The sequence below is a fragment of the Cetorhinus maximus genome, chromosome 23 (genome assembly GCF_964194155.1).
Source record: "Cetorhinus maximus chromosome 23, sCetMax3.hap1.1, whole genome shotgun sequence".
Classification (NCBI taxonomy): domain Eukaryota; kingdom Metazoa; phylum Chordata; class Chondrichthyes; order Lamniformes; family Cetorhinidae; genus Cetorhinus; species Cetorhinus maximus.
The window spans coordinates 42,832,454-42,855,320 of NC_135901.1; the positions used below are offsets into that span (position 1 = coordinate 42,832,454).

Here is a 22,867-nt window from a genome sequence, read left to right on the forward strand (position 1 = left end):
GCATTTAAAAGAGAAGGTAGATTGATTTTTAAAATATCGGAAAGTTGAGGGCGATGAGGAGCTGGCACGAAAGAGGAGTTGAGGCCTGGAGCAGATCAGCCATGATCTTATTGAATGGCAGGGCAGGCTAGAGGGGCCGAATGGCCGAACCCCTTCTCTTATTTCTTATGTTCTTATGGAAGTGTCTCTGGTGAAAAGGGTCGGAAATGAAAATACAAGGCACAGGTAGCATGGATAAGCCAGGTTGTAAGGCTTGTGAGTAGTTTCCCTAACGGTCTAGTGATCATGATTCGGTACTTTTACTGCTGTGGCCTGGGTTCGATTCCCGGTCAGGGAATGATGCAAGCTCGTAAAATGAGCTCGAATTATTTCCTGATTAAAATTATTAGCTCTGCCAGAATCAGTGGAGCGAGAGCTTGAGTTTTGCATCAGAGTTGGAAAATATCATCCATACAAAAGGTCGAGAACAAACACAGAGATGAAGATAGGGAATGAGGAGAAGGGCTGTGATAGGCTGCAAATCACTGACTATAGAGATGCTGGTGAAAGGAAAGATATAGCAGTAATCGGGGAGATTTTACTGTTTACACCGACACAAATATCTCCCAGATCTGGTTCCAAATCTCGTGTTAAATGAAAAGAAAACTTCTCGCTCAATCTTCCACCACTTAGCTGCACCTCCTTCCAAACATTGCAAACTCCTCTTGCATCTGTCATCCTGATATTTCTCTGTAACATTTTGATATGAAGCTGCACAACTAATGTGAATAAAGTTTGCGATGGTAAAAATGTGTTCAACCACTCAGGAACTGAAGCACATTGATACACACACAGAAACACACACAGGCATTTACACCGAGAGTGACAGAGGGCAACCGTTTGTCTCAGGAGAGACAAACGACCTGAAAGCAAGCATTACACCAACCTGGCTCCGTTTTTGTTCCATTTCCGACTGGAAATTTTGTGAATGTTTTCATCAATGAACGAAAATAGGAAAAATCCCGAGTTTCTGGATGGATTTTATTCAATCTAACCGATTATTAACTCTGTAGGCACAGAGTTAAAACCAGGAATAATGAGAAGTGGAAACCCAAATGGATTTGGACTCCATCACTTTAACCACTCGGCCACAATGACTGACCCTATGCATAAGTTAAAGTTGTTGCTATATAAGCATAGATGGCTGCAGCAGAGAAGGAGGGTATTCGGCCCATTGTGTCCGTGCTGGCTCTCTGGAAGAGCAACTCAACTACTTCCACTAATGTACATTCTCACAAAATCAATTAGTATTTGTATTGCCTCTCCTCCTTCTCCTAGTTAAAATGAAACGCAATACACGCCCACAATCACTTTGAACTGCCACTTTTTCTGTTTCAATTTCAGATTTCCAGCATCTGCAGCATTTTGCTTTTCTTTCAACGTAGAGAGTTGAGAATCTGGAATTCCTTACCAGAATGGTTTGAGATCCATATGTGAGCTGGTGACCCATGGGTAAATTCCCACTGTGAGAAGACGATCTGAAAGTGGGAAGGCATTCACTCAGTCATCCCATTTACTGAGACAGCAACACAGTCACAATGGAGAGAGACCATTCAGATACTTTGCATGTTTGAAGTGAAGTTACTCAGTCTCCACAACTGTTAAAACTCCAGCTTTAAAAGTTCAAAGGATTTGATCCACAATTAGTGCACTCTGACAAGACACAGGTTAGATGTTTCGTATGTGGGGGGAAAAAATCACTTGTTCACCCCAGTTTTTGAGATTCCAGTGAGTTCAGATCTTACTGTCGGGGTTTGTTCTGCTGTTAATTACACCCAGGACAGAACTACTGGAAGGTTCGTGTGCTTTTGTTGCTGCATCAATTGATTTCATAATTTTCTATCTTGGCCCTATTACTATAATCGTAATCAGATCATGTAACACAATTTTCAATTGAATAATATTTCCTTTCAATGGCGGTGACCTTACCCAGGATTCGCGGCGAGATAGAATATGCCCTATTCGCACTCAATGAGCTCCTTGCGCAAGCGAATTGGGAATAGCGCATGCGCAGTTTAGTGTCCGACCGTGCATGCGCAGTGTGGGTGCTGCAGCTGCGGGGAGGTGGTCATATGGTCTGTGCAATCGGAGAGACATGGCCGAGTTTTGGAGGTGGCCAAGTCGGTGGGGAGGCTTCATGAACACCTAGTGGAGGCCTTAAAAGCCGAATAAGAGCCTATCGGGCTCGTGTTAGCAACGAACTGCCCGGAAACAGCTGCAGGGCGCCCGAGTTAATGCAACAGGGCGCATGCGCGGTCATCCTGGTCCAGGTACAGGAGGAGAGAATATTGTGCATTTCTATCCTGTACTGACAGGGATGGATTTTGGAAACTCCTTTTACAGGGGGTTAGAAGAGGAGGATTTACACACAGCAAACTCAAACCAATAGAAATGTTTGTCTCTTCTCAATTTCTATTCTTGGACTGACAGGGATGAATTTTTTTTGCAGGATATTAGAAGATCAGGATTTGAATGTGGGAAACTCAAACCAAACATCAGATCAGAACCTGACAGAGTCACTCGATTCATCAGAACCTGAAAGTATGTCTGTCTGTGGAATGTTCAAACATCTATTTGACTGGAAATAGGGGAGAGCAAAGTCACAGAGGGGTTTGAAAAGAAGGATGTGAATTTTAAATTTGAGTTGCTGTTTAACCAGGAGCCTGTGTAGGTCAGTGAGGACAGGGTGATGGGTGAGTGAATAAGATTCAGTGCAGAGGACACAGGCAGCAGAGATTTGGATAAACTCCAGGTCATCAAATGTTGAATGTGGGAGGCCAGCCAGTCAAGTTTAGAGGCCACAAAGGAGTGGGTGAGAAACATGTGCTGAGACAGGGCCAAGTTGAGGGACGTTACTGAGATGTGTTTGGGATAGGAGGTGAGGTAATTTAAACCACACTGATTTCTTTCATCACCCGCTCGTAAACGGAAAGGTATCTTTGATTTGCTTACCTCTTTATAAGTATTCTTCAAACCTCTTTTTTCATGTGATCTAATTTCTATTAAGAACCCCACAGGGTTCGTTCATTTGCACACACCCAATGGGTGGTGATCACAATGTAGCTCCTTTGTATTCGTACAGTAAATGAGGGATGGAGAAAAGAAAGATTTGCAGGGCAGGGACTGCAGAGAAAAATGGTATTTTATGTGGGTTGCAGAGTCCGGAATCTAAGTCCAGTGAGGGATTCCTTCATGGAGGTCGGCAGGTTGAAAGCTGATGCTGTATAATTCACTTTTCTGGTGGAGTTGACTTCACGCGATGAGATAGCTATGCAGAGATGAATCAGTCTTCTAGGCAAAGGCACAGATGTTCCAGCAGAAACAGTGTAGATGTGGCCAGGTATTCAGTCTGGGCAGAACAACGTTTCTATTTGCTGCTTGTAGATGTTAAAATGGCAGACTAAGGTTTATCATTGGAACAAGGCAATATTACTGGTTACACAAGCTGGAGGTCCATGTCCCATGACTCCCGCCAATTGATATTGTCTTTGACAAGGGATGTGTATCCCTTGCCTGGGTCCCCGAGATTGTTAAATGTATCAGTCATTAAGAATTGAAAGTAAGGTGCCGGGGCCCTTTGTCTCATCAGACAATTAGACTCCTGTTGGCCAGCCTGGGTCATGAAATGCAGATGGCCTTTGTACAGCTCTGTTTGAATTTGGCCTGTGCAGCCCACAGTGGTTCATGAATGTCTCTTCAGAGATAGCGAGTTCCAAATTTCTCCGATAATGCCAGACAGCATCTTTTGTTCAGGGGTCACAGACAGCTTCAGGCATTTTAAAAGGTCTTTGTCCAGTTTTTAAAATCTTATAAATAAAACCATGACGATATGTATATCTATTTTCTAAAAAAAAACATATAGTGTGAGATCTCAGTCCCCTCACAGATGGAAACCCACTCTTCTGATGGCAAAGATATGTGGTTGGAGGCACACCTTGGGGTGAAATATTTCACCATGGTTGTTCACAGTCTGGTTCAGTCTCAGACAGTATTCAGGGAGAGGGATGGAACCCGTGGCTCGGGATTGGAGTTTGTAGTGGGGACTGAAGACAATGGCTTCAGTTTTCCCAATATTTAAATGGAGGAAATTTCTGTTCATCCAGTACTGGATGTCAGACAAGTCAGGACAGTGTGAGACTTGGAGGGGAACTTAGAGGTGATGATGTTCCCATATACCTGCTACCCTGGTCCTTCTAGGTGGTGGAGGTTGAGGGTTTAGGAGACTCTTTCTAGTTATAGATATATAAAATCCCTGTCATTCATTCCTTCTGCTCCCATCTCTCTCAGCCCCCCTGCTCACATAGAACCCTGAGTAGACCCAGATTGGATAGCAGGTTCCCTCCCCTGAAGGACATTAGTGAACCAGTTGGGTTTTTATGACAATCCAGCACTTTTCATGGTCACTTTTTCCTCGTGCCGGCCCCACAAATTACCAGATTCATTCAGCACAATTTCACAACCTGCCTTTGTGTTTTTGTGGGTTCTCTCTCACTCCCTTTTTTCTGTTTTTAATAAATTTCACAGGGGATTAGAAGACGAGCATTTGCAGTTTGGAAACTCAAAGCAAACATCAGCTCAGGACCTGACGGAGTCGGCCAGTTTATCTTAACCTGAATATCATCAGATCGTGAACATGGAAGGAAAAAGCAACATTCACAGTGGGGAGAAACCGTACGCGTGTCCTGTGTGTGGACGAGGCTTCAGCCAATCATCTGGCCTGTCAGGACATAAGTGCAGTCACAACAGGGAGAAATCGTGGAAGTGTGCGGATTGTGGGAAGGGATTCTATTACCCATCAGAGCTGGAAACTCATCGACGCAGTCACACTGGGGAGAGGCCGTTCAACTGCTCCCATTGTGGGAAGGGATTCACTCAGTTATCCAACCAGCTGATACACCAGCGAGTTCACACTAACGAGAAACCTTTTAAATGTCCAGACTGCAGGAAGTGCTATAACAGTTCCAGTGAACTGATGTACCATCAACGTGTTCACACAGAGCAGAGGCAATTCAGGTCCTTTCAGTGCGGGAGTGGGTTCAGGTGGTCATCTGACCTCACTAAACACCAGCGAATTCACACTGGGGAGAGACTGTTCACCTGCTCCGAGTGTGGGAAGGGATTCACTCAGTCATCCAGCCTGCTGACACACCAGCGAGTTCACATTGACGAGAGACCTTTTAAATGTCCAGACTGTGGGAAGGGCTATAAAAGTTCCTGGAACCTGATGTCCCGTCAACGTGTTCACACTGACGAGAGACCATTAAGGTGCTCTCACTGTGAGACTGGGTTCAAGCATTCATCTGACCTCACTGTACACCAGCGCACTCACACTGGGGAGAGACCTTTTAAATGTCCAGACTGTGGGAAGGGCTGTAAAAGTTCCTGGAACCTGATGTCCCATCAACGTGTTCACACTGACGAGAGACCATTAAGGTGCTCTCACTGTGAGACTGGGTTCAAGCATTCATCTGACCTCACTAAACACCAGCGCACTCACACTAGGGAGAGACCTGCTCCGTGTGTGGAAAGGGATTCACTCAGTCATCCACCCTGTTGAAACACCAGCGAGTTCACAATGACCAGAGACATTTTAATTGCCCAGAGTGTGGGGAGTGCTTTAAGAGTTCCCGGGAACTGTTTCACACCGACAAGACACCGTTTAGGTGCTCTCACTGCGGGACTGAGGTAATCATCTCAACTCACTGTTCACCAGCGAATCCACACTGGGGAGAGACTATTCACCTCATCTAAGTGTGGGAAAAGATTCATTCAGTCATCCTACCTGCTAACACAGCAGTGAGTTCACAAGTAACGGCACTGATTGGATTTTACTCACTCCCAGGACTGAATGATTTTCATTGGGGTCTGTTTCTGCTGCTGTTAATAAACTCCAGCCCAGTTAGAGGGGTTAATATTGAGGATTAAAGTGAAGTAAATTAACTTTGTGTTAAAGACAAGTTGTGCCCAGCCTTTTTATTATTTTTCACACAATTTACACACAAATTAAAATCAGGGGTAGGCCACTCGGCCCCTCAAACCTTCTCCGCCATTCAATTAGATCATGTTGACCTGATTGTAACCTTGAATCCCCATTCTCAGCCAGCTCAGATAATCTTTCACCCCCTTGATTATCAAGAATCAATCTACCTCTGTCTTTAAAATATTCTCTGCTTCCACTGCCTTTTGGTGAAGAGTCCCAAATATTCACGACCATTTGACAGAAAAAATTCTCCTCATCTCTGCCTTAAATGGGCGACCGTGTCTTTTTAAACAGTGACCTCTTGTTCTAGATTCTCCCACAAGAGGAAACATCCTCTCCACATCCACCCTGACACGACCCCTCAGGATCTTATATGTTTCAATCAAGTCACCTCTTACTCTTCTAAACTCCAGCAGATACAAGCCTGACCTTTCCAACATTTCCTCATAAAACAACCCAATCATTCCAGATATTAGTCCAGTGAACATTCTCTGAACTGCATCTAATGCATTTACATCCTTCCTTAAATAAGGAGACCAATACTGTACACAGTACTCCCAATGTGACCTCATCAATGACATGTATAACTGAAGTATAACCTCCCTATTTATATTCGATTCCCCTTACAATAAACAATAACACTCTGTTAGCTTTTCTAACCACTTGCTGCACCTGCACACAATTCAATTCCTGCTCTAGGACACCCAGATCCTCCACATCTCAGAGCTCTGCAATCTCTCACCATTTAGATAAGAAGCTTCTTTTTTATTTTTCCTGCAAAATGTACAATTTCACATTTTCCCACATTCTCTGCCATTTGCCAGATATTTGCCCACTCACTTTACCTATCTGTATCCCTTTGTAGCCTCTTTATATCCTCTTCGCAACTTATTTTCCTCCCTAAATTTGTGTCATCAGCAAATTTAGTAACCATACCTTGGTCCCTTCATACAAGTCATTTATATAAATTGTAAAAACTTGAGGTCCCAGCACTGATCCCTGTGGCACACCACTTGTCACATCCTGCCAGCCTGAAAATGACTCATTTATGCCTATTCTGTTTCCTGTTAGCAAGCCAATCTTCTATCCACGCCAATATGCCACCCCCTGCACCATGAGCTTTTACGTTCCTCAATAACCTTTGATGTGGCACCTTATCAAATATCTTCTGGAAATCTAAGTACAGCACATCCACAAGTTCCCCATTTTACACAGCACCTGATTTGCCTTTAACAAAACCATGTCGACTCTGCCAGAATACCTTGAATTTTTCTTAGTGTCCTGCTATAACATCATTAAGATTAGCATCTAACATTTTCCCTATGACAGATTTTAAACTGACTGGCTTATAGTTTTCTGATATCTGTCTCCCTCCCTTTTTGAATAAAAGAATTACATTTGTTATTTTCCAATCTCATGGAGCCTTCCCTGAATCTACAGAATTTTGGAAAATTAAAACCAACGGATCAACTACCTCACTAACCACTTCTTTAAAGACCCAAGGATGATGTCCATCTGGATGTGGGGACTTGTCAGACTGCAGCTCCAGCAATTTTCTCAGTACCACTTCCCTGGTGATTATAGTTATCTTAAGTTCCTCCCTCCCTTCCATTTATCAATTTACAGCTATTTCTCGGATGTTGCTTGAATCCCCTGAACTGAAAGGCACCCGGCTGGAATGTTAAACTGACGTCATGCAGCAGCACTTTGGGTCTTTGCTTTGAAGAAATGGAATTCGGCTGTTCTCATTAGGAATGCTGGAGACAGACTGATCACCAATGTCATCATCAAATGGCACAGCTCAGTAAGAGGACTTTCACCCACCGATTCATTGTCATAAGCTTTTTTACAAAGAGTTTTCTAATTCGTCCTAGTTTCCTTCTCTCTCTCCAGAACCCTGATTTTCCCCGTCTCAAGCCATTGTACAATTCCTTTTTTAAAACTTTGAGTTAAGAAAAGCAATATTGAAAGATAATCACGAGTTTCTGCAGTATCCAGTCTGCTAAATTCAGCAGTTTTAACAAAGTTTCCCTGACCCAATGACATGAGGAATTGGACTGAGGATTCTTATACTGTTTCCGAACCAAAAAATTTACTTAATCTGTTGATTCTTGAATTAAATTTTTAAACAGTTTTTTCTGATCAAGCATCTCATCATTTTTCTCAGTCGATACACAGATTCTAATTCCTCTTGTTGTACAACCTGTTCCAGAGGCTGCTATAGAAAAGAGGGAAAGATTTGCTACAGCTATACAAAGCCCTGGTTAGATCACTCCCGGAGGACTCTGTATAATTCTGGGAACGGCACCTTATAAAGGATCAATATTTGCCTTGAAAGTTTCAGAGGAGCCGCATTGATGAGGTTGGTGGGTTTTGGAAATTGAAAGTTGTACATCCGCAGTTTGTGGCACTATTTCACCTCACTGTTCACTTCATGTTCATGTCTAACACACTCGATGCTGTTATTGGCTGAACAAGTCTTCTGTGTTTGAACTAAACATGCTATTATTCGGTACTCCCGCTCCTGCCGCCCAGGTTTGGCCCTCCTCAGGGAATGTTGTTTTCTTGTTGCTGTGTGAACTGTCACAATGAACTGATCCTGGAGTCTCTTTGCCCTGGGATCGACAAAACCCGTCACTTCTCTTCCTCTTTCATTCTCACTCTTTCATTCCCAGTTTGAGCCGAATCTCCTTTCAGACTCTTCAACAAATCCATTTGGGCAGACAAGTGGCAGCTGAAATTTGATGTAGGGAAGTGTGAAGTGATTGATTTTGGTCCGAAGGATGAGGAGAGACAACATCAAGTAAAGTGCCAAAGCAAAGTTCTGCAGATGCTGGAAACCTGAAATAAAAACAGAAAAAGCTGAAAAAACTCAGGACGTCTGGCAGTATCTATGGAGAGAGAAACAGAGTTAATGTTTTGAGTCCAATATGACTCTTCTTCAAAGAAGCATTATCTCTCTTCCTTTCTCCACAAATGCTGACAGAGCTGGAAAGATTTTCCAGCATTTCCTGTTTTCAAATGAAACGTACAATTCTAAAGGGCTTTCTCTGTTACACAGCGAGTGGTTAGGATCTGGAATACACTACCTGAGAGTGGGGGAGGCAGATTCAATCGGGGATTTCAAAAGAGAATTGGACAGAAAATGCAGATCTCCGGGGAAAAGGCGGGGGAGTGGGACCAGATGAGTTAGTTTCCAGAAGAGTAAGAGATCTCTGTTTTCGGATAGAGGTGAGGATTCTTCTCTCTCTCTCCGAGGGCCATTAGTCTGTGGAATTATTTTCCCCAGAAAGCAGTGGAGGCGGGTCACTGAATTTATTCAAGGCAGAATTAAATTTTTGATAGACAAGGGGGTCAAGTGTTATGGGGGCGGACAGGAAAGTGGAGTTGAGATCACAACCAAATCAGCTGAGATATTATTGAATGGGGGAGCAGGCTCGAAGGGCTGAATAACCTACTCCTGCTCATAAGTCCGATGTTGCTTTGAAACAGGCCGAATGGCCACTATCTATGGTGTAACCTTGGCTCTGATTGTATAACACTGTGAGGGGCTCGAGGGGAAAATGGTCTATTCCTGCTCCTATTGCAGCCTATCTGTCTCTAATTTCAGTAAAGTAGCCACACCCACAGAACCACACACACACACAAACTCACAAACAAGCTGACTTTACAATACCCCACAATAATATGATGAAAAAAATATAATGGTTTCCTGACAGATGAAAATGTTGACTGTCACTCCGCAGACATATTCGCATTTCTTACAGTCTGCAATAGAAATGAATGGGTTTATTGAAGCAGATTAACATATTTATTCACCATCTCACAGAGTGACTGAGAATCACCTTAAAGCTGAGGGCACCAATATTCGCCAGGCCGAATAGCCTCTTTCTGGGCTGTAACTTTCTATAATTGTTTCATTTCCATCCCCACTGCTGCTGCCTTCACAGTCATTCTATCATCTCACAACCCATTCCAGCAAAATCCACCTTCTTCCCTTGTGTTCAGCTCTTTTGACGTCATGGGGCTGAGTAAATTGAGTGAGAAGTTTCCTTGTCATTTAACACGGGATTTGGAACCAGATCTGGGAGATGTTTGTGTCGGTGTCAACGGTAAAATCCGCCCCATTACCATCCATATTTTGCCTTGTACCAACCAACATGTTTATCGTTACCGCTTTGCCGCCTCCTACCGTCCTTCTCCTTCCGCCTCCGTGTTTGTTCCCGACCTATTGTACACATGACGCTTCCAGCTCTGAGGCGAAACTACAATTCTCACTCCTTGCAGATTCTGGCAGAGAAGTTTTCGATCAGGAAGTCATTGATGTTTGTTTTTACACGAGTAATAACTTTTCATTTCCCGAATTGCTGGTCGCGGTTGTGAGAGAGCAGAGTCCAAACGATTGGACAACCAGGGAGCTGCTTCCGAGCATTTTAACCTGGATTACCCATGATACCCTTGCCTTTTATTTTCATTTCAGGCCTTTATCACCAGAGGTAAGTTTCTTCTACAAAATGGCAGCTTGAGACAAGCGTCTTTTTCAGCCAATGAAAACAACGGTTGCTGTGATCTGGAACATGAAACCGACAGTGAAATAGCCCCACAAGCTGCTCATGTGTAACTTTCAATTCGGCTGGCGTGCTGCTTTCAAACAGCAGTTGCGATTGGTTGATCAGGAGCGATCTCTGTGCCAGTGTCAACAGTGGGCAGTAAAATCTGTCCCATTAACTCCCAAACTTTGTCTTACACCAATATCTCTTTGATCCGTGCTGTCCAACGTATCACAGCCCTTCTCTCCTGCTTTCACACTCTCACTCTACCTCTCTGTTTGTCCTCGGTCTGTTCCACGTGTGACATTTCCAGCTCTGATGTGAAACTTCTCCTCTCACTCCACTGATTCTGGTAGAGCCGTTCTGTGTTTTCTGTGTTCAATCAATAAGTAAATCACGTTCGTTCGAACAATTTCACAAAACCGTCATTCTCTGACTGGAAACGAAAGTCGGCCACAGCAGTAAAACCACCGAATTCCTAACCACGAGACCATCAGTGAAACTGTCAACAACCCTAGCGGCTACTTTGGCCTATTTTTCCATTCCAGACCATTTTCACCAGACACAAGTTTCTCCGACAAAGGGGCGCGTTTAGGTAAAACACAAACAGCTTCTTCAGCCAATGACAACAATGATGTCATTGTAAGTTGACTGGCCGGTAAGTGCTTTGTGTAAGGCACAGTAACATTGTAAGTAACATTAGCAGGACAGGTGTAACTGCAGCGATGGAATGTAGGCCCTTTTGGACACCAAGGTGATCCAGGACAAACACGTCTGCAGAAAGTGTAACCAGCTAGAGGAATTCCGGATCAGGATTATTGATCTAGAAGCCAACCTGCAGGCACTGCGCAACATAAGGGATGGGGGAAAATACATGGGCTCTTCGTTCCAAATGTCAGTCATGCCTTTAAAGGTTGAGTCATCTATCGTGGTTAGTGGTGAGGGCCAGGAGGATGTGACCGTGAGTGAGGCAGGTAAAGGGACCGAGCAGACAGTAGTGGAGGAGCCTCAGACGTTGCAATTGTCAAACAGGTTTGAGGTGCTCACAACCTGTTTGGGTGAAAAGGAAACATGCAAGGTGGAGGAGCAAACTAGCCATGGCACCATGGTACAGGGAGCTGTTCAACTGTGGGGAGCAAACAGGAATGTAGGGGCAGTAAGGGGCCGTATGGTGAGGGGTATTGACACTCTTCTCTGCAATGAAGAGCGAGAGTCCAGACGGCTGAGTTGCATGCCTGGTGCCAGAGTTTGGGACATTTGCTCAGGGATGGAGAGGAGCTTGCATTGGGAGGGGTTGGATCCAGCTATGATGGTACATGTAGTTACTAATGACATAGACAGGACAAGGAAAGAAATTCTGCATAGTAAGTATGAAGAGATAGGCACCAAATTAAGAAGCAGAGCCTCAAAGGTAATACTCTCGAGAAAGAGAGAAGGAAATGGAGACAAATCCATCAGCTCTTTTTTAAATAATGCGGACATAGCCACCATGGGTGGAAGGTCCTCTTACTGCGCTGTGCCATTTGATGTTAACATTGTTGATCAGTCTGTCTCCAGCATTCCTAATGAGAACAGCCGAATTCCATTTCTTCAAAACAAAGACCCAAAGTGCTGCTGCGTGACGTCACCGTTTAACATTCCAGACAGCTCCATTGGGATCTTTACAGCGCAGGGTTTGTGCAAGGCAGTGGGGATCACGGTCACCTCATAAACGAATGGTTCTCTGTTTGAAACCAGGAAGTAGCATTATCAAAATACAGAGTGGGGTAAAGTTGCATCGTTGCTGTTTTTTTGTGAAATCGTCAATGACTGTATTATCTCAAAACCATGTGACATTTATACTTCCCAGGTTTTGAATGATATTCTGAAAAATGCACTGTCCTTAAGGATTGGAGAAGGATGGGGGCCGAATTGCAATAAGATAGTTCGCACATGTTTGAGGTGTTGAATGAGCTGCTGATGTGCTGTGTTATCTGATGATTCTAACATTAGATCAATTTCTCTGCCGCATGGCTGAGGTTTTCAGCCGAATTATACTTCCACAAAGCAAGGTTCAGAAGTGAACTAAGACTGCACGGTTTGACATTCTCGGTCGTTTGCAAAGAGCTGCGTTTGTTTTTGATGTGTTGTGGTTATCACATTTGCTTTAGACACCGAGGATTCCGTGATTCGAAAATCACTGCAGAACAGCAGAACTGGCAACATTTGTGGAATTTTTTCTTGCTGGCATTGACAACCTGGGTCTGTGTGGCAATGAATTTTGATGAGATGGGAGGAGGGGGAGGGGGGAGGGAAAACATTGAATGCTTCGTCTTTGAGTGCTTTTGAACCACCAAGCTTTTAGTTAACAGCCGAATGCACTGACCAATGGTACTACACAGACTGATGCAACTTCTGTGTTCCTTGTACAAAAAGTCTCTTTGAACACCAGAACATAACTTTCTCAGCTTTTGAAAAATGCGCTGCCTTGTTGGTTTTTTAAAAGATTATTTTTAAGACCAAGCGTGTAACTTCAGACTTGCCACATTTCCTGCTGTCTTGCATCCAATCACCTGACCCATCTAACTTTGCAGCCTCTCATTGTCCAGCCCATCGCCCACTTTTCCACAGAACTTGGTTTCATCAACTAAACCGTAACCACAGGCTCCAGCGAGAGTTGAACTCGCGACCCCTGGTTTACGAGACCAGTGCTCTAACCACTGAGCTATGGGGCTAACTGACGACTACAATGCCCGGAAAGTTAACCATAATCAGTGGACGAGGACCAGGGTAAAGTTCCAAACGAATGACATTTGAACGGCCTGGAAACATCTGAGAGGGAGAACAGGAAGTTAAAAGATGCGACATGAAAGCGGCAGAATTTTACATGTGTCAGTTTCTTTCAGTGATGAATTTCTGCCGCTTGTCGCCAGTTTCACAGGAGCCGCAGGGATGAGGTTGGCGGCACCTGGTTAAAATGAGGAATAATGGGAACTGTAGTCAGCAGGATTCAAACCTACAGGGGGAAAACCCAATGGATTTCAAATCCATCACCTTAAACATTGAGGTATGAGTAACAGCTGCTCCAGAGCTCAAATGTGTTCTGATCAAATCAGAGATGGCGACAAAATAATTCACTCGGCCCATCGTGTCTGTGCTGGCTCTCTGGAAGAGCAACTCAATCAATTCCACACACCCGCCTTTTCCCCACAACAATTTATATTGGGATCTTTACAGCGCAGGGTTTATAGAGGCGAGTGGGGGTCATATTCGCTTCACATATGATGGAGCTGCGGTGTTAAACCTGGCAAGAGCATTATCCAAGCTTGTTTATTTGAGTGAGTGAAAGTTCGATAATTTCCGTTTGTTGTAAATATGAACACGACGGTTGGAATCCTGCTGACTAAAGTTTTCACCATTTGTGATTTTAACCAAATTAATTATCAGTTAATTAGAAGGAAACCCATCCAAATAGGTCCGTATTTTCTGATTCCCATTCATTTGTCAACATTCAGGGAATTTGCTTTCGGAAATGGAACAAACACAGCCAAGTTCGTGACATCCTTGCTTTCTGGGTGTGTGTCTCTCCTTAGGCCTCTGTCACTCTCGGTGTATATCTCTCTGTGTCTGTTCCTCTGTGATTGTCAATGAGGTTCAGTTCCCTGAGGGGGTGAAAACGTTTTTAACGTCACAAACTTGATTCACATTAGTTCAGGTTAAAATGTCGGTGAGAAAAGTATCAGCGTGAAAGATAAAACAGGAGACTGGCCCTTTCTATATTTATCCTACAACAACAACAACTTGTATATATAAAGCGCCTTTAACCTAATGAAACGTCACAACGCGTTCCCCAGGAGCATTATATAACAAAGTGTGACACTGAGCCACATATTTGGTCAGATGACTAAAATCTCGGTCAAAGGGGGAGGCTTTAAGAATTGTCTAAAAGGAGGAAAGTATCGATATCATGTTCCAGCTAACAGCAATGGTTCTTCTCATTGGTGAAGAAGTCACTTGTGTTCAACCTAAACAGACCATTTGGTCGGAGAAAGTTGTCTCTGGTGAAGGAGATCGGGAATAAAAAAAAAGTCAAAAGTTGCCTCCATAATCCAAATCTCAAGCTTTATTGGTAGTTTCCCTGATGTCCAGTGACTCGGGATTGGCGCTTCCATTGGACCAACAGCGAATAGGGTGGAGGGTTTTGGAAATTGTAAGTTGCACATGAGTAGCTTGTGGGACTATTTCACCTCACTGTCAATTTCATGTTCCAGCTCACAGCAATTGTTGTGTGCATTGGCTGAAGAAGTCATTTATCTTGAACCTAAACAAGCAGTTTTGTGGTGAAAGAGATCTGAACTCAAAAACAATAGGCAAAAGCAGCGTAGATAAGCCGAATCGAAAAAAAGCTGGTGCAACTTCCTTGGTGGTCTAGTGGTTAGGATTCGGCGTTCTCACCACCGCGGCCCCGGTTCGATTCCCGGTCAGGGAATGTCAATTCATTGAATTTGTCGAAACGAGTGTCGATCACTTATTGATTGGAAACGTTTAAAAACTCCACCAGAATCAGAGGAGTGAGAGTTTAAGTTTTGCCTCAGAGCCGGAAAACATCATACTCGTGAGTGGCAGTGAAGGAAGAGGAGAGGAGAAGGGCTGTTTGCAAAGCACTGACTATAGAAATGTTGGTGTGAGGCAAAATATGGGTGGGAGAAGTATGAATTTTGCTGCTTCCTGTTTACACTGGCACAAATATCACTCCTGATGGATCATCCAATCACTACTGCTCTTTAAAATCAGCACGCCCGGCCGAATGGCCACTTTCTGTGCTGTAACTTTCTATAATTTTATGTTTCCCAACAGCACGGGTCATTCTGCCATATTATAACCACTCGAGCGAGATGTACTTTCTTACCTTGTATTCGGCTCTTTTGAAACCAAAACACGGAGCAAATTCAGCGAGTTTTCTTGTCATTTCCAGCACGAGATTTGTCACGAGACTAATTGAGCGACACATTAATGGTGCCAATCCTTCACTGGAGCTCACCACGTCCAAAGAGCACTGTTATCATCAGCCTGTTTTGTACCTTCTTGCAGCACATCTGCTGAACAATATAAGCTGATCACAGCTCTGCTTTCTTCACATTGAAATCCAGTGTGAAAATCAATTTCAAAGCTGAACAACTGGGAGGAGAGTGACTGTGGATAATCGGCACTGTGCACATTCCTGTAATCAGTATCTGGGAGAACCAGGAAGATGAGATCCAGGTGTCTCTTCACCCACGAGCTTTACCCATTCCCACGAACTGGCTGTGTCTGCATCGAGCAGCTAATTGACCTGGGGGCTGGACGGGCAGAGGGAGCTGGAGGCGAGGCAGGGACAGAAGCAGAATGAGATGCGACAATAAAAGTGCTTTGAATTTGACGTCTGTCAGTTGCTTTCGGTGATGAATTTCTGCCTTATAAGTTTCACAGGAGCCACAGTGATTAGTTGGTGTTTTTTAAAGCAACAAGATTTAAAAGTAAAAAGATAAAAGAAAATTACTGCGAATGATGGAAACCGGCAACAAACACAGAAACTGCTGGAAAAACTCAGCAGCTGGAGGGAGAAACAGGGTCAATGTTTCCAGACCGTACGACTCTTAATCAGATTTTTAAAATATTACAGCGCCCAACGTGGGGCTCGAACCCACGACCCTGAGATTAAGAGTCTCATGCTCTACTGACTGAGTTAGTCGGGCATATGAAATACTGTTTTGTATCCCAACTTACATGGATAAACCTGTTGCTTTGCACCTGATACTTCAGCTTGGTCGGAATTTTAAAGCGCGGAACGGAATCGGCCTACAAAAGCCCCAAGGCTGCCATGCATTCCTCTCAATCATCAATAACATCATTCACATCTTCCACTTCTTAGCTGCACCTCCTTCCAAACATTGTGATCCATTTTCCTCAGGATTTTCTCCTGCATTTAATATTTACCTGCTTTCTGCCCTCATTTTGAAATCAGATTCACAGATCCAACACAAATTGAATTGCAAACCCGACGGACAAACAATGGAAAACAAGTCACTCGGTAACGCAAATCCCATGGTGCTCATTTTCAGATTCACAACAGTCAGCTTTTCAATAAAATGAAGGAATTTTACAGTGAAAAGAATTAGAAAATTTGTGTGACTTTTATTTGTGCCTCACCCACTCGGGTGTTCTGTAAATGCTGCTCGGAGGTTTAATGACCGGGATATAATCTACCTGCGTTTTCCTGAGCCTGTGCTCGGTGTATTGGGAGGTTTGGTCCGGGTTGGAGTATGTCGCGTTCCAGGGATGGGCAGTAACCCGCTGACTGAAGCTGCAGTTGCTGCTTTCTGCTGTCAGCGGGTGATGGAGAGTGTGGGGCTGGAATATTGCTGCTTTTCTGCTTTTCCCTGTCTCACTCACTGTGGAGCTGAGGAAGAGAGAATAATTGATGGGTTCGTGTGATTGCAACAATTTCATGGATTTCTAATGGGTTAGATGAAGGTACAGAGTGGGTCCAAATCTTTTCTCATTGTATTTGACAGAAAACACAATTTTAAAAAGGAATCTGTTTTTGTGGGACCTCATTGGACAACAAAAGACCTGCCACTGTTTTGGGGATGATATCTTGCAGCCCAAGTACCCAATGACAATCCGGAACTGTGTGACAATGATTGGTGATGAGGGGGAGAAACAGTAAAACCCTTCACCCCCTGGGTGGTCTTGAATGACCAACCTTTGAGTTAACAGGCAAACACGCTGACCAATTGCGCCACAGACACTTACATAAATCTAACTGACAAGGTATCCCAACCAGGGTGTCAGTGAATCCAAACTTCAGATTGCCACTACCCAGATAGCTGTCGCGCTCTATCAGTTTTACCCTTCAAAAATAAAGGGTGAGACATTCATTGTGGACACATGGAAACAGTCTGATCCCAACCACTGCAGACACATCCATGTCACCGGGAACGAGCTCTCCTGCAACCAGTACCGTCTCCCTTCGAGCCTTTCATTGTCTTGTCTGTTACCAAGTATTCTCATCGTCCCAAAGCCGATATTAGGTTTGAATTCCTGATGTGCAGTAACGAGAATCCGTTCACTGTCTCAGATCAGTTAATTTCACTGATAACATCAGAGTCAATGTTCCAGCGTCTTAAAGAAGGGAAAGGTGCCTTGACTTTCTCTGGTTCACCCTTCTTTCTCATTGGATTCCATTCCTCAAAGCGGATTTTCATTTCCTTCCTGAGCTCCCTGACCACATCTGGCAGCATTTTTGGATTGAGAGGCTTAATTAACATTTCTGATGCAGTGCAGTTCTAATGAAAGGTAACGGACCTGAAATGAAAACGATGTCTCTCTCTCCACAGACGCTACCAGATATGCTGAGAATTCCAGTTTTTATTTCAAATAACCAGCATGTGCAGTGCTTTGCTTTTCTTTTCCTGATTAGTGAAACATCTAAGACCCCGAGCAGTACTTGACAGGGCGGATTTGGGGAGGATGTTACCTCTTGTGGGAGAATCTAGAACTCGGGATCGCTGTTTAAAAATAAGGGGTCACCCATTTAAAACGGAGATGAGGCGATTTTTTTTCTCTCAGTTGGTCGTGAAACTTATGAACTCTGTTCCTGAAAAAGCTGTGGAAGCAGAGTCTTTAAATATTTTTATGGCAGCGGTGGATATATTCTTGACAAGCAAGGGGGTGACAGGTGTTCGGAGATAGGTGGGGTACAGATTTCAGGTGACTATCAGATCAGCCATCATCTTATTAAATGGCGGAACAGGCTTGAGGGGCCGAATGGCCTACTCCTGCTCCTTTTTCTTATGTAGTGCTAGGGATGTGGAACCCATTACCAGTAGATTTCGAGATCACGTCTGAGCTGAAAATGTGTAGGTAAATTCACACTGTAAACAGATTGTTCACCAGTTAAAATTGGAAAGGGATTCACTCTCGTCCCATTTACTGACACAGCAACCCAGTCTTCCTGGTGGGAGACCATTCAGATACTTCATGTGTGCAAAGTGCTTTATTCAGTTTGCCCACTCATTAACACTCCAACTTTAAAAGTTCAAAGGATTTGATCCACAATCAGAGAATTGATACTGGCAAGACACGGTTTAAATGTTCCACGTATAGGGGGAAAAGTCACGAGCTCACCCCATCTGCTGAGACTGCACTGAGTTCAGATGGAACTATAGGATCATTATATCCAGGAGAGAATTGTGGTGGAGCCATGAGCAATTTGGCCGCTGCATCAATTGATTCAACAATTTTATGTCTTGCCCCTATGTCACCCATCGTATTCTGGTTACAGGACAGAGGTTTCTGTTCTACAATATGGTCTTTCAATGGCGGAGCGGAGACCCAGGTTTCACTGCGAGACAGAATGTGCCCTATCCTCACTCCAGCAGCTCACTGCGCGTGCGCATTGCGGTGTGTGCTGGGGCATGCGCATTTCGGTCTGTTTCATGAGCATGCGCAGTGCTGGTCTGTGACTGAACTGCTCAGAGCAGGTGAGAGAATGTCGGGCGGAGCAAACTAACAGAGTTAGTGGGTGTGTGAGGAGGAATGGAGCTAGCGGAGTGGGTAGGAAGGCTTCATAAAGACGCAGTGCAGGCCGAATATGCCAAATAACAAGGTACCAGTTTTGTGTTTACAGAGAACGGGACGAAAAAGTCTGGATTTCTCCCTTCGCCAGGCCCGGGGTAACGGCCGCCATCTTTATAGGGGGCAATGTGCAGCACGGCGCATGCGCGGTCATCCTGGTCCAGGTAGCAGGAGGAGAGAATATTGTGCATTTCTATCCTGGACTGACAGGGATGGATTTTGGAAACTCCTTTTACAGGGGGTTAGAAGGGGAGGATTTACAGCAAACTCAAACTCTATTTACAGGATGTTAGAAGAGGAGGGCAAACTTGAGGGAGATGAGAAACCAAAACCAAGCATCACGTCAAAATCTGAAAGTCACTTGTTTCACCAGGACCTGAATATCACCAGCCTTTGAATGTAAGCATTGAGTTCCAGGTCATTACCAGTCACTGGGTAAAAAAAATCTCTTCCTGGCATCCCCCTTGTGGATCTTGCCCAAAATCTTAAAACTCTGTCCCTTAATCCTTTCATAATCAACTAATGGGAACAGTTTTTATTTAACTACCTTTCATAATCCTGTACACCTCTATCAAATCTCCCCTCAATCTCCTTTACTCCAAGGAGAACAACCCCAGTTTCTCGAACCTCATCTTACAGATAAAACCCCTCATCTCTCGAACCATTCTGGTTAATCTCCTCTATACCCTCACATCCTTCATTGTGTGGTGATCACCGGTTTGCACAGACCCAGATGTTCTGTATTTGTGCCTGTGACATCACCACACATTGACAATTACACAGTGACATCATCACACATCGACAATTACACAGTGACATCATCACACATCGACAATTACACGGTGACATCACCCCGCTCCCCGGGTATTTCCTCAACTGGGAGATTTTTCTCTGACTCCAGTGCTTCTGATATCTTTTCAGCTGCAGAATCCAGCAGGAGAGTTTAAAGTTGAAAACTGAAACTGTTTCAGAGTTGACTGTTTTTCACCATCCACCTACAATTTAGAGCTTTTAGTTCTATGCTCTGCATCTGTGAGACGCTCCATGGCTCTGGGGCTGGTGTTGCTCCTTTATTGTGAATCTGAATCCATGTTCATCCATTGCTCTGTTTCACCTCTGCCCTCCCTGATCACTTCTCTGTAATTTTTTAACTTCCCCTGTCTCTAATAATGGATGTATTTGAGTTATGTTTAGTATTTTACTGTTACTACTGTCGATTGTGTCTAAATGAAGTTTCCACCACTGTCCACCCCCCGACCATGTGCTGCTGGCTTCCCAGCTTTATCTTCCCACAGTATCTTTCATAGTCAGGAATTGCTTTTCCTGACCTATAGTCCATTTCTCTTCCACTTCTGAGCTTATATTGACCATCAAATTCTGCACCATTAGTACTCCCTGGGAGGAGGCGATGGTGTAATGGTATTGTCACTGGACGAGTAATCCAGAGACCCAAGGCAATATCCTGGGGACCCGGATTCAAATCCCGTCATGGCAGATGGTGGAATTCCAATTCCATTTAAAAAATCTAGAATTAAAAGTCTAATGATGACCGATGATGATTGTCCTAAAAACCCACCTGGTTCACTAATGCCCTTTAGGGAAGGAAATCTGCCGTCCTTAGTCTTGCCTACACGTGACTCCACACCACAGCAGTGGTTGACTCTTAACTGCCCTCTGAATGCTGGCCTAGCCAGTGATGCCCACATGAATTTAGAAAAATCATTCTGCACACCTTGAAACGTTAACTCTGTCTCTCTCCACAGATACCAGCATCTATTGTGATCCCCAGTTACCTGTGGAGAAGATGATGTTTGACCTTCTTGAACCGCTGCAGTCCATGTGGTGAAGATGATCCCACAATGCTGTTAGGTAAGGAGTTACAGGTTATTCACCCAGCGATGATGAAGGAACAGTGATATATGTCCAAATCAACAGCAACAATTTGGATTTATATGGCACTTTTAATGTAAGACCATGTTCCAAGGCATTTCACAAAAATGTTAAAAGCAAGGTTTGACACTGAGACAAATAAGGAGATATTAGGCCAGGTGACCAAATGTTTGGTCAAAGAGGTAGGTTTTAAGCAGTGTCTTAAAGGAGAAAAATGAAGTAGAGAGGAAGAGAGGTTTGGGGAGAAAATTCCAGAGCTTGGGGCCATGGAAACTGACAGAATGCTCAGCAGGTCAGAACGAAAGGAGCACAAACATCTCAGAGGGTTGTGAGGCTGGATTACAGTGATAGGGAGGGGTGAGAGCAACATGGAATTTCAAAAAGTGGATGAGAGTTTTAAAATGTAGGTGCTTCTTATCCTAGATCCTTTGTAGGTCAGTGAGCACATGGGTGATGGGTGAACAAGACTTGGTGTGAGTAAGCAAATGGGCAGCAGAGTTTTGGATGACCTCAAGGTTACAGGGAGGTTGAAAGTGGGAGGCCAGCCGGGAGTGCGTCAGACAGGTCAGGACGGTGTGTGACTTGGAGGGGAACTTGGAGGCGATGATGCTCACAAACACCTGCTACCCTGATCCTTCTCGGGGTGGAGGTTGAGGGATTAGAAGATTCTGTCAAAGTTCTGCTTATGTTATAGATATAAACAATCCATCTCCTTCACCTCCTGCCTACCTCTTTTTTTCTCTCTCTCTCACTCTCTCTTTCCATAGAGGCCAGTGTAGATCCAGACCGGGTGGCAGGTTCCACTTCCTGAAGGCCAAGAGTGAACCAGTGAGGTTTTTACAACAATCCAGCAGTTTTCATGGTCACTTCTCCCTAGTGCCGGCCCCACAAATGACCAGATTCATTCAGCTCAATTTCACAACCTGCCTTTGTGTTTTTGTGGGTTCTCTCTCACTCCCTTTTCTGTTTAAAATCAATTTCACAGGGGATTAGAAGGGGAGGATTTGCAGTCAGGAAACTCAAACCAAACATCACATCAGGATCTGACGGAGTCGCCCAATTTATCGTAAACTGAATATCTTTGGATTTTGAACATGGAAGGAAAAAGCACCGTTCACAGTGGGGAGAAACCATACACGTGTTCTGTGTGTGGACGAGGCTTTAGGCGATCATCTGACCTGTCAAAACATAAATACAGTCATAGCAATGAGAAACTGTGGAAATGTTGGGACTGTGGGAAGGGATTCACTTACCCATCTGACCTGGAAACTCATCGACGCAGTCACACTGGGGAGAGACCGTTCACCTGCTCCGAGTGTGGGAAGGGATTCACTCAGTTATACCACTTCCTGACACACCAGCGAGTTCACAACGGGGGAGAGGCCGTTCACCTGCTCTGAGTGTGGGAAGGGATTCATTAGTGTATCTAACCTGCTGAGACACCAGCAAATTCACCCTGGGGAGAGACCATTCAGCTGCTCCGAGTGTGGTAAGGGATTTATTGATCCATCCATCCTGCTGAAATACCAGCGGGTTCACACTGGGGAGAAAACTTTTAAATGCCCAGACTGCGGGAAGTGCTTTAAAAGTTCCGGGAACCTGATGTCCCATCAACGTGTTCACACTGACGAGAGACCGTTCAGGTGCTCTCACTGTGAGACTGGGTTCAGATGGTCATCTGACCTTACGGTACACAAGAGAATTCACACTGGGGAGAGACTGTTCACCTTTATGGAGTGTGGGACGGGATTCACTCGATCATCCAACCTGCTGAGGCACCAACGCGTTCACAAGTAACGACAGTGATTGG

At 44.3% G+C, this 22,867-nt stretch overlaps 2 protein-coding genes and 2 non-coding genes across 4 annotated transcripts in view; 2 read left to right on the plus strand and 2 right to left on the minus strand.

Moving 5' to 3' along the window:
* The window catches only part of LOC144698012 (uncharacterized), a 621,009-nt gene that overhangs the window by 520,764 nt on the left and 77,378 nt on the right, over positions 1–22,867 (plus strand). Inside the window, exons 2-3 of the mRNA XM_078569956.1 lie at positions 19,469–19,566; positions 20,931–21,036. The gene's annotated coding sequence lies outside the window, so the exon portion shown is untranslated. The remainder of the gene's footprint in view (positions 1–19,468; positions 19,567–20,930; positions 21,037–22,867) is intronic.
* Positions 1–22,867, plus strand: part of LOC144698011 (uncharacterized) — a 360,246-nt gene that overhangs the window by 311,654 nt on the left and 25,725 nt on the right. Inside the window, exon 9 of the mRNA XM_078569955.1 lies at positions 5,333–5,556. Coding sequence (XP_078426081.1) covers positions 5,333–5,556 — 224 coding nt within the window. The remainder of the gene's footprint in view (positions 1–5,332; positions 5,557–22,867) is intronic.
* Positions 13,211–13,283, minus strand: trnat-cgu (transfer RNA threonine (anticodon CGU)). The gene has a single exon. It is a non-coding gene; the product is annotated as a tRNA-Thr (tRNA).
* Positions 16,211–16,283, minus strand: trnak-cuu (transfer RNA lysine (anticodon CUU)). Its single transcript has one exon. It is a non-coding gene; the product is annotated as a tRNA-Lys (tRNA).